Genomic DNA, 12,442 nt, shown 5'->3' on the forward strand with positions numbered 1-12,442 from the left:
ATGAAAGTGGAAGCTGTTTTCAGGTTCTGACGATAAAGCTGCATGCAATAGCTCAGATCCGAAAGTTGAACAGATGCAATTTATGCTCATCAAGCTTTCTTACAGACAGACAGAAAAATAGATAAATGTATCCATAGATAACTCCATCTTCTAAGAACACTTTGCTCCAGAGGCAAAGGAGGAAGGGAAAGGTGAATTGATAGATTTTATGGTGATGAGTAAGATGGAGATATGCTGACACAGACCAGGATAGATAGCTGGGCTGAGAGGCGAATAGAAGTATAGATCGATTAGAAGAGAATTGTATCAAGGTTGGAATGGGCAAATAGAACGAAAATTGAAAATGAATGAAGCAACTAAATAACAATGTTGGAAGAACTATAAACGCGTAAACCCCAAACCGCAGTGTTTCAGCGCTGGGATCCCGCACTTAACCTGGTGCCACCTGCTATTTGGCGCCTTCGTGCTGAAGGGCGAGAATTCGAGGCGCCTCTCTCAGTTCCTGCATCAGACAAGAGTCCGGTTTCAATGAACCGCCTGTGAGCATTGGAGCTGCTAGCGTGAATCATCACTGCCTGTGGCGCGGGCAAGCAGTCTCTTGAGCAGTTTTGCTATATCCCTGATATCTGAGCCACAGACCTCGACAAAGAGGATTTTGTGTTGTCTTCACCGGTCTCACGCGCACACACACACACACACACATACACACACTCGCACACGCGCACGCACACTCACATATACAGACTCTCGCACACACACACGCACACGCACACACACATACACACACTCTCACACGCGCATGCACGCACACACACACTCGCACACGCGCACGCACACACACATACACACACACGCAGACAATGTCATGGGCACAGCCCAGGAGTGCTTGTCTGCAAAAGTAAATCCTTCGATTAAGCTTTATTGCCCAAAAGGGTTCCAGTCTAACCGTGTTTTGAAACTGCTGCTCATCATTAAGGAAACAACAATTTCAGGGTGCTCTTTTTTCTAAAGCTTTCCATTTCACAGCAATAGAAACCTAACAGACATTGCTAAAGTGTCACAGCCTCAGGGTATTCTATTACAGGAAGCTTACTCTCGAACGCTTTTGTCGGTATCTCTGATTGTATTTATCTCCCTCTGCATCTAATATTGTGTTTAGTTGTCTGTCTTTCTGTCTCTCTGTATTTGCCAGTTTGTGTGCATTTTTATGTGTTATTTGTCTGTGTGTATCTGTCTGTATGTATGTATTTACCTATATTAGTATCGATGTTTGAGTTGATCTCTTTGTATGTCCATGGCTGTCGATTTCTCTGTGTCGGTAGTCTGATTCTGTGCTATGTATAAGGTTTGTGGTGAATATGGAAGGTGCCTCTGATCACTTACTAAAGAACTTACATCGTGAACAACTCAACCGATGAGACTTCAATATTCTCCATCAGGATCCTGCCTTTATAACGGCGCACGTTAGATTTGATGGTTGTGTCAGTACATGTCTGCGCACCTGGTGCTATGTATTTTTCCAATGCTGTCCACGGGAGGGCGCTCTCTGATCACTTGCTAAAGATCACGGTTCACTTCCACAGAAAGTGACTCTGAAGGTGCAAAAATAGGCGCGGAGAAGAAATCCCAGCCGATCACACACAGTCCCGGCTCTGTTCAGTTTCTCCCGTTTCAGGTCTGGCGCAGAGAGAAAACACTCTCTCTGTTTCTGAAGGTCAGTCTGGAACCATGGGGCTGAAACGCTGTCTGACTCTGGTTATATCCTGATCACATGTCGGTCTGATTGACCCTCCCTGCTAAATTCCCCAATTCTCATCTTATTTCTCATTTTCGGTGATTATTTTCCTTCTGTTAGTCCATCTAACCCGCTGTGTTTCCGCTGTTTATTTTCAGGGATAAGTCATGGAGACTCACTCTCCCAGTCAGAACAAGGTGTGGAAGCAGAAGAGGGTGAAGTTTCATCAATAACCTGCAATTATTCGGCATCGAGTTCAGCGACAAACTATGGCCTATTCTGGTACCGCCAGTATCCAGAAGAAGCTCCACGGTATTTGATTCGAGTTAATAATTATGGGTATAACGAGACGGCTCCCAGATTTGAACGCTTCAGCGAGAATTTCAATCCGACACAAAGCACTTTTCACTTGTCCATGAAAGATTTGAATATGACAGATGGCGCCGTGTATTACTGCGCGTTGAGACCCAAAGCGAATGAGGGACCTTCGGGTCTCATTCAAAAACTGAATGCAACTGGATAAAAGCGCCGGTGCCAGGAAATCAGAAGCGGTTGCATCCCAGACAATATGTACAGAGAATAAATGTGACAATACAGACTGATACGAGCATTTTCTCCCGTTCAGGCCAATTGGTGTTAGTGTTAGGATATGTGACATTTGGCGGCCGTTTTAATCCAGGATCCAATTAATAGGTTTCCCGATCCCATTAACACAAGCCGTAGAAGAATGAGAAGTGATCTGCATGAAACATAAAAGATTATGAGAAGGGTTGATAAGGTAGATGTGAGGGAAATTTAGTTTTTCCTTTTAAGGGAGTCTAGAACTAAGGAGCTACAGTTTACAAATAAAGAGGCATCATTTAAGGCGTAGGCGAGGGAAATTTTACCTCTCAGAGAGCCGTTAATCATTAGAATTCTCTTCCCAAATTAGAGTCACTGAATATATTCGAGGATGAGTTAGGCATTTTTTTGATCTATGAGGGAGCCAAGGGTTATGGACAGGAAAGCTACTTCACCCATGGGGACACTGTGAAGCATCCACGAGCCTGAGAGCCTCGTGGATAGCACATTTAGAGAGGTGTTCACACCGCAGATGAAGGGACTTGAGGAAGGAAGGGAATGGGTGACCACCAGGCAGTCCAAGAGAAACAGGCAGGTAGTTCAGGAGTCGCCTGGGGTCCCACTCGCCTATCGGTATTCCATTTTGGAGGCTGATGAGGGCGCTGATTCCTCCAGGGAGTGCGGCAGAGCCAAGCTTCAGGTACCACAAGCAGCCTGTCTGTACAGGAGGGGAGGAAGGGAGGAAGAGTAATAGTAATAGGGGAATCTATACTCAGGGATACAGATAGGCGCTACTGTGGCCGTCAACGTGACTCCAGGATGGTATGTTGCCTCCCTGGTGCCAGGGTCCGGGATGTCACTGAATGGCTGCAGGGCATCCTGAAGGGGGAGGGTGATATGGCACAGGTCACTGTACATGTTGGTACCAATGACATAGGTAGAAAGAGGGATGAGGTCTTGCATCAAGAATTCAAGGAGTTAGTCAATAGGCTAAAAAGCAAGACCTCTAGGATTGTAATCTCTGGATTACTCCCAGTGCCACTTGCTAGCGAGCACAGAAATAGGAGAATAGCACAGATGAATACGTGGCTTAAGAGTTGGTGCAGGAGGGAGGATTTCAGTTTCCTGGATCACTGGGACCGTTTCTGGGGAAGGTGGGGCCTGTACAAGCGGGACGGTCTACATCTGAACCAGAACGGGACTAACATCCTTGCGGGCATGCTTGCTAGTGTTGTTGAGAGGAGTTTAAACTAATTCGGCAGGGGGAGGGGACACAGAATGTTAGCAGAATAGGGGCACACCATAATACAGTAAAACAATCAAGTCAGAGTGAGTACAGCTGCAATAAGCTTCAAGGGAGTAAGGCAAGGCTGGATGGCCTCTACTTTAATGCCAGGAGAATGACAGGTAAAACGGATGAGTTAAGGGTGAGGATTGTCATGCGGAATTGTGATATAGTAGCCATCACAGAGACGTGGTTCAGGGAAGGGCAGGATTGGCAGCTCAACATTCCGGGATATAGAATCTTCAGGCGAGACAGGGGCGGGGTTAAAAGAGGAAGAGGCGTTGCATTATTAGTTAAGGAGTCAGTTGCTGCAGTAAAGAGAGATGATATCTTGGAGGGGGCATCCCATGAAGCTTTGTGGGTAGAGCTTAGGAATAAAAAAAGGGCAACCACATTGTTAGGTGTTTATTATAGACCCCCAGATAGTCAGCGGGAAATTGAGGAACAAATATGTGCACAATTTGTGGAAGTGTGTAAAAACAATAACAAAAGGGTAACAATATTAGGTGATTTCAACTTTCCCAACATTAATTTGGATAGATATAGTGTTACGGGCTTGGATGGACTGGATTTCTTGAAATGTGTACAGGAGAACTTTTTAGGTCAATATGTAGAGGGTCCAACAAGGGACGGTGCATTGCTGAACATACTTCTGGGGAATGAAGCCAGACAGCTGGTTGAGGTGGTGGTCTGCGAGCATTTTAAAAATAGCGACTACAACATGGTACAGTTTAAGTTTGTTATGGACAAAGAAATTGGCAAGTTGCAAAAAAATGTTTTGGATTGGGGGAGAGTGGATTTTAGTAAAATAAGGCAGGATCTGGCCAAGGTAGACTAGGAACAGTTACTTGTGGGGAAATCTACAGTGGAACTGTGGGGGGTGTTGAAAAAGGAAAAGGAGAGGGTACAGGCTCAACATGTTCCCTCTAGGGTGATAGGAAGGAGTAACAAGTCCAGAGAACCATGGATGACCAGAGATATTCAAGTTACGATGAGAAGGAAAAGAGAGGCTTTTAGCAGGTTCAAGGGAAGCAAATCATCAGAGGCATTAGTGGAGTACAGAGAGTGTAGGGTGGAGCTTAAGAAAGCAATTAGGAGAGCAAAGAGGGGATATGAGAAAGCTCTGGCTGGTAAGAGTAGGGAAAATCCCAAGATATTCTATAAGTATATCAATGGGAAGAAGATAACCAGGGAAAGAGTAGGGCCCATTAGGGACCAAGGAGGCAATCTATGGGTGAAGCCAGAGGATATCGCTAGAGTGTTGAATGAATACATCACGTCCGTCTTCACCCAAGAGAATGCGGATGAAGGTATCGAACTCGGGGAGAGAGACTCTGAGGTTCTTAAGCAAATTGATATAGGGAGTGACAAGGTATTGGAGGTGCTGGCAGGCTTAAAAGTGGACAAATCTCCAGGTCTGGATGATTTGTGCCCCAGACTGCTGAGGGAGGCAAGGGAAGAGATCGCAGGGGCTGTGACTCAAATTTTTAATTCCTCTTTGGCCACGGGGGAGGTGCCAGAGGTCTGGAGAACAGCTAATGTGGCTCCGCTATTTAAGAAGGGTTGTAGAGATAAGCCAGGGAACTACAGGCCAGTGAGTCTCACTTCAGTGGTAAGGAAATTATTGGAGAAATTTCTGAAAGAGTGTATCTGTCTCCACTTGGAGAGGCAAGCTTGGATCAGGGATAGTCAGCATAGCTGTGTCAGAGGGAGGTCATGCCTAACAAATTTGTTTGAATTTTTTGAGGATGTGACCAGGTGTGTAGATGAGGGTAGTGCATGGAGAGGGTGGATAGGGAGCAGCTGTTCCCCTTAGTTGAAGGGCCAGTCACAAGGGGGCATAGGTTCAGGGTGAGGGGCAGGAGGTTTAGGGGGAAATGTGAGGAAAAACTTTTTTACCCAGAGGGTGGTAACGGTCTGGAATGCACTGCCTGAAGGGTGGTGGAGGCGGGTTGCCTCACATCCTGGATGAGCACTTGGCACGTCATAACATTCAAGGCTATTGGCCAAGTGCTGGTAAATGGGATTAGGTAGGAAGGTCAAGTGTTTCTCACGTGGCGCTGGAGACTCGATGGGCCGAAGGGTCTCTTCTGCACTGTGATTCTGTGATTCTGTGATAATCCAGTCAGCTGTGATCTTATTAAATGGCAGAACAGGATCAAGATGCACAATCGCCTACTCCTGTTGTTATTCCTTCTGATCTTATGAAGATCTCCGGGCTGAATACTAACCTGTCCTTGTAAAAGCTCTCTGGTCTGGAGCCTATCTGTGGTCACCATTTTCCTAATCCCACAGGCGGCCTCGGGGGTGTTACAGGTTAAAGTTTCTGGGGTAAAAATAGTAACTGACTGAAATTTAATGGTGCTATCGCATCTCGGTTTGGAGTTGGGTGGCTGCATAGCATTTGGGTTCATTAATTGTGCATATGGACTGGACGGCATTAAATCTGGGCAAGAGTCTAATTGTGATTTACTTCACTTCTCACCTTAATTAGAAAGAAAGGTCTACCTATCTAAATATATAAATATTGAGTTCGGGGTGAGGAAGTTAAAGCGAGCAAAAAGACAGAATGACTGGTAATTGAAACACAGGAAGGGAATGAGAAAGACAAACAGGCAAACACAGCCAGGGATGGAATATGATTGGAGAGAGACAGCTGTTATATTACCCTGAACTAACAGTGATTGGTCCACAGCTGACATCAGTTCAGGGAAACCAGCCAATCGCAGTACTGAGAAACGCCCCTCAATTTCCAATAAGTGAAACCTGCCGTTGAGCTGAGTTTACTCTTTGATATAAGACTAGAAGCAGCAACATATTTTCAACAGTGTGCTGTTTACTGTCGAGCCAGGAACCATGTGTTCCCTGTGTGCTTTACTGATAACAATAGTCGTGCTGCCCGGTGAGTCTGAGCTAAAATCGTCAGTGTGTGTTTCATGGGTTATGTTTACTCACAGATCGTTGACACATTCTATATGTTGTTACAGGAGCGAGTGGCCAAGATTCAGTTTCCCAGGATCCGCCTGAATTAACGCTTCAGGAAGGGCAGACCGTAATATTGAACTGCAGTTACACAGCAAAATACCCTTCAATAACTCTCTTCTGGTACATCCAATATCCTGGGGAAGCTCCGAGGTATTTACTGAAAAAATACGGCACGGGGAAAGGGGATACGTCTCCAGATTTCCCTGACCGGTTTTCTGCTGATTTGGATCAAGACAAGAAAACTGTTCCTTTAAATATCGCCGGGGCTCGTGTGTCTGACTCTGCCGTGTATCTCTGTGCGTTGCTCCCCACAATGTAACAGAGGCGCAGTCAGTCCGTACAAAAACCGGCGAAGGCACTCTCCCCTCCTCTCAGTCACTCAGATATGTGACCTGGATTGTGAACTCCTAATATAACCAAAACCACATTATGAAGGCCAGCTTGCCCTAATGATCTCTTTCTGAAGAGCTGAATGTGTGTCATTCTATGTAAAATCTCTCTTTCTACTCGTTTTCATGGTCTCCGAGCAGTTCTCTGAATAGGAGATTCTGGTGCTGTTATCAGAACAAGATTAACCATTACCCATCACTGTTCCCTCTCAATGATTAACTCCGCTTGAATGCCCGTTTTGTTATTATTCTTGAGTACACAGACGTAATTGTTCAGTAGCTGAGTATCTTCAAGGACGGTGCCGATAGATTTGTGAAAATAAGGAAAATAAGGGATTTGAGGATATCATAGAAAGGTGGATATGAAGTAACTCCACCATGATCTTATTGAAATGCGGAGCAGGACCAAATGAAGGACCAAATGATCCACTTGAGCTTCTATTCTTATTCTTCTATATTCTTCAGTCCAGTTAGTTTGTTGTCAGAACAATTTCTAGTGATTCCATGTAGCTTACTCTGATGTCATGGACTGGAGAACAAAGAAAGTGTGAGCTGATTGGATGAAATGTAGGACAAAGGAGCTGTGGGCTGATTGGGTGTCACCTGTTGGCTCTGTCAGGAAGGAATCAATCGTTAGCGAGGTCGGATATTACTCAACATATTTTCAGCTCTCAATTAAAACAGCTCAGCTTTAACTCATTGTGTTCAAATCCACCAGCAGCTCTGTAAACATGTTGGGTGTTACCTTTTCCTCATTCCTCACAGCTGCAGCTCTCTTAAATGGCAAGTTTCCAAATTGCACAATTTTCACTTTGCTCGTGACAGTGTCATAATAATCTCCACTTTAATTTTGTTTTCCCTCTACTTGCAATCCATTTCTACCGTTACCTTGATATTAATATTCAAAATAAAGTAACAAAAAGCTAAAGTTCTGTGATTTATATTTTCCAGCTGTTAGTGCTGCAGACACGATCTCACAGGAGCCGGTTACAGCGGCAAAGTTTGAAGGAGACTCGGTGACCATTAATTACAGCTATTCGACCACTGCTAATTCACACTCTTTACAACTGTACCGTCAAGATCGGGGCGAAGCCCCCACAATCTTAATCTACATCCCTAAGTAGGGAGATGTTTTCAGAGCAGAGGGCGTGGGGACTCGATTTTCTGCCTCTCCAGACTCTTCGAAAAGTGAAGGGAATTTCAGCATCCGTGACCTGCGGCTGTCTGACAGCGCCGTGTATTACTGCGGGCTGAGGGACACAGTGGCAGGAACCAGAGGGAGCCCCGTACAAGAACACTGCCGCAATGTGGCAAGGTGAACGGAATAGGGGGGCAGAGTGGGGAGAAACCGAAATGAAACACCAGAATGTGCTAAATTCAAATAACATCAGATAAGCAACAAGTTGAGAGCATCAGGTGCAGCATCGGGGAAGGGTTCCTCTGTTCCATTAACACTGAATATATTGTGAACATAATTCAAAAATGCGTTTAGAGAATCTCTACCATTTTGTAAATTAAAGGTATTGCAACAGAGAAGCTGCACCAAATATTTGACATTGTGTTTCATCCGTTAAGGGGATACACACTACAAACAAATAGAGCAGCGGGTATAAAACACTGCGGGTCACGCAGAGAGAAAAGATAAAGTCTTTGTATTTACATAAAGCTTTATCCAGTGTTCAGATTTCTCCAAAGCGCTTCCAGTGCTTCTGGAAAACTTTCTTATACTGCTTTCAATCAGGTTTTTACACTCAATAGGTTTTCTGGTCATCTGTTCCTGTGCCTCGAGCACACCAAGACTGTGTTTACAGATTATTTACTCTATTAATCATTGTTCAGCATCTTCGAATCGTGTCCTGACAATCACCTCTAAGACCCTGTTTACATTGTGTGTTATTTGTTTTAACATGTGTAAGTGAGAGGTGTTTAATCAGCTTATTATAATTATTAGAAGTTTCCTCTCCTTTTGGGCTTTGGTTTACGCTATAGACTGATATTTCAAACAAAACATTATCTGTTCCTTAGCCTTGAGTTCTTTCCGAAATAGCGGCAGACGGATATGTCTAGTTCCAGGCCAACTGCAGGGTGTTGTATTCTCAAGAGGAACGGTGAATTCCCAGGGTTCCCAAATAAACAGCAGGATTCTGCGCCCACACAGTTAACACAATAATCAGACCGAATCAATATTCAATGTGAGTGATTTTAGATGGTGTTTATGTGGATTGTGCTTGGGGTCTGCGCACATAGGAATGAATTCAGGTGTCAGTGTCTTACCCGCTGTTAAAAACAGGTCTCAGCAGACCGAAGCTGTGACCCAGAATGCGGCAGCAGTTATCGCACGAGGTTTTCAATCGTTCCCATCACTGTGAGACTCTGTGCACAGTAATAGACCGCGGTATCCGACAGCCGCAGCTCTGGGATGGTCAATCGATCCAACGTGTCTGACTGCTGGACTGTAGCAGAAAACCGGCTCTGAGCGAAATCCGCCTTAAATTCAGAACCGCCGCCCGTCTGCCTCCGGACTGCAAACTCCGGCTGTCTGCCTGGATTTGGACGGCACCAGTATATGTAATAACCATCGTCGGTATAGGTGCAGGTTAAAGTGACACCTTCTCCCTCTGTCTGTGTGAGTGAGGATTCCCGCTGAGTCACAGAATCTCCATCGCTCAGATCTGCAACACTTCAAGACAAGACAAGAAGAAAACAGGACTAGTACCGTTATCAGTTTGAATCCTGTCATTCCCTTTATTTTTTAATATCCCAGTCCTACCTGTTAAATTATGCTCACTTTAAACATTATGAAAACACGGAGATCCTCATACGATTCGGTCTCTTACACGTCCACTCAAAGAAAGGATGTAAATATGACTCCTGATTCACACCTATATGATATACTGTGGGATTTAAATGCACTTGCTTCTATTTTAAACTTCCTTCAGAACTGAGGTTATTATATTTTGTCTATTATAACTTTTCGCACTAATGGAAAACTTAATTTGAGGAACTCGTTAAAATGGGAGACTGGGAAGAATTGGATTTTCTTCACTGTGTACTTTCCTGGACCAGGGTAGAATGAGAGAGAGGCTCAGAGGTAGAAAGAGAGAGAGAGAGAGACAGGGAGGGGAGATTGACTCACAGAGAGACCAGACGATTGAGGGAGCCGGGCAGACATCTGGACGATGGGGGAGCCGGTGACACCCAGAAAGACAGGCAGGAAGAGCCACAGAAACAGCCAGATAAAGCATTAGGGCTACAACTAACACTCACTGGTGTCCAATTGCTGCCAGCTGTGAGAAATCAACCAATCATGTCCTTGGGAAACGCCCCTCAGGTTCCCAATAAATGAAGTCTGTGCATGATCTGTCTTTCATCTTTCATTGCAGGCCAGAGGTGCTGTTTAAGTTGTGTTATTTCCGTCGAATTCTAAACCAGGAACCATGTTCTCGCACTGCTCGTTACTAATAATGTTGGTATTGCTGCCCGGTGAGTCAATGTCCAAATGGTTAGTGTCTGTCCATGGGTCATATTCATACCCAGACATTTGATACATTCTGTACTCTGTTTCAGGAACCAATAGCAAAGATGAAGTGTCCCAGGATCCCTCTGAATTATCGGTTCTGGAAGGACAGGCCATAAGACTGAACTGCAATTACTCTACAACTGCTGTTCGAACTCTGTTCTGGTACATCCAGTATCCCCGGGAAGCTCCGAGAAATTTATTGAAGATATATAGCACGGGAGATACGTCAAAGGATTTCCCCGACAGGTTTTCTGCTGTTTTGCACAAAGGAAACAAAACAGTTCCTTTAAATATCGCCGGGACTCTTCTCTCCGACAACGCTGTCTATTTATGTGCCATGGAGCCCACAGTGGTGCAGAGAGAGCGCGGGTTCCGTACAAAAACCCTCAATGAGAGTTTCAGTTATTGTACAGCAGAGGACGCACACACGGCAATAAACGGAAGCAACAGCTCAGCCTGAGTGTCACACAGTTATTAATAAATTATCAAAACAAACAAGACACTCAATAAGAACAGTTGAGGAGCAAGTGAGGAATTATATTGATTGATTTTAACTTACAAGTATACTAAAAGATGCATTCACAAATTAGTTTGTGGTGCGTTAACTCACATTTTGCCAATAAATAATCTTCCCTTGCCTGTCTGAATTATTTTGCAGCCCTTTCTACATCTCCAGTCTCCGTTCCTCGGTTCATTTGATCAAAGCTGGCAGATATTGCCTATTTGATCAGAGTATATTTAACCGGAGTACAGCTGGTAACGTGGCCGAGCGGTGTAACGCGCTGGATTAAGGCTTCAGTCTCATCGGAGGCGAGGGTTCGAATCCCACAGCTGCCAGTCACACCCGCCCTTTTTTGCACAGCCTCAGAGTAAAGGAAAGAACAGAGATGAGGAGAAACTTCTTCAGGCAGAGAGTGGTGAATCTATGGAATTCATTGCCACAGAAGGCTGTGGAGGCCAGGTCATTGAGTGTATTTAAGACCGAGATAGATAGGTTCTGGATTGGTAAGGGGATCAAAGGTTACGGGGAGAAGGCGGGAAAATGGGGTTGAGAAACTCAATGATTGAATGGCGTAGCAGACTCGATGGGCCGAATGGCCTAATTTCTGCTCCTCTGTCTTATGGTTTTATGGTTTTATATTGCTGCTTCAGGGCGGTATATCGAAAATGAATACATTTCACAAGATAATGATTGCGCCCTTTAAAACAAGAGCACGGAGCTCCCTCAGTGCTCATTGCTGCTTTTCAGTAGCTGTTTAATCCTTTCTGACACCATTCACAAACCAGTGTTTCCACCTTTCAATACCAAGGCTGGAGGATGCATTGCCACCCCCCCCCCAACCCACCCACACACCCACCCACAACCCCCCTCCCCAACCCTGTCCCAAACCTTGTAACCATCTCTGTTGTAAGGACACTGATTATAGCCCCGCTCGGGCTGTTTCCATTCACAGAGAACCTACAGGTCTTAAAGCACCACAGGGGACACAAGTAAGTGAGGTGGGAGGGCCCTGAGAATGAAGGGGGATTCTTAAGGGTGCAAATTAGAACGAAGTTGTCCTCATCTCAGCTTCCCTTTTACAGAGCGGACAACGGCAATGCGGTCACCCAGCATCTCGGTTGTATGGGGCGGGAGCAGGACCAATTCTGACAGATTGAAATAAGCACATTTCATCTCATTTACAAAATACGGTTTCAATCTGAATTTTGAACACAATCCTACCTGATTATTTCCTGTTTGAATACATATTTCATTTCTGAGCCATGGAGAGTCTGTCACGTAGATACAGTCCTCGAAAGTTAAGAAAGAAAGAGAAGTAGCTGCTTTAATTTTCACCTACTTGTGCTGGCTTAGCCAGATCGGGCTGTATTCACAGAGGCGGTCTTGCTCCTGTCTGCAGGCAATCGGTGAGACAGAGAACAGCAAGGGTACGGTTCAGGCAGTCAACCCTCCCTGAGCGGAGAAA

General features: G+C 45.0%; 1 gene segment (V, D, J or C); it reads right to left on the minus strand.

Annotated features, from left to right (window-relative positions):
* Positions 1-9,286: 9,286 nt before the first annotated feature.
* On the minus strand, positions 9,287-12,230 carry LOC144673558 (T cell receptor alpha variable 38-1-like). The segment is given in 2 exon segments: positions 9,287-9,635; positions 12,199-12,230. Coding segments are annotated over 2 exon segments (381 nt in total).
* Between the last annotated feature and the right edge of the window lie 212 nt (positions 12,231-12,442).

Source organism: Cetorhinus maximus, unplaced genomic scaffold, assembly GCF_964194155.1.
Source record: "Cetorhinus maximus unplaced genomic scaffold, sCetMax3.hap1.1 HAP1_SCAFFOLD_385, whole genome shotgun sequence".
NCBI lineage: Eukaryota > Metazoa > Chordata > Chondrichthyes > Lamniformes > Cetorhinidae > Cetorhinus > Cetorhinus maximus.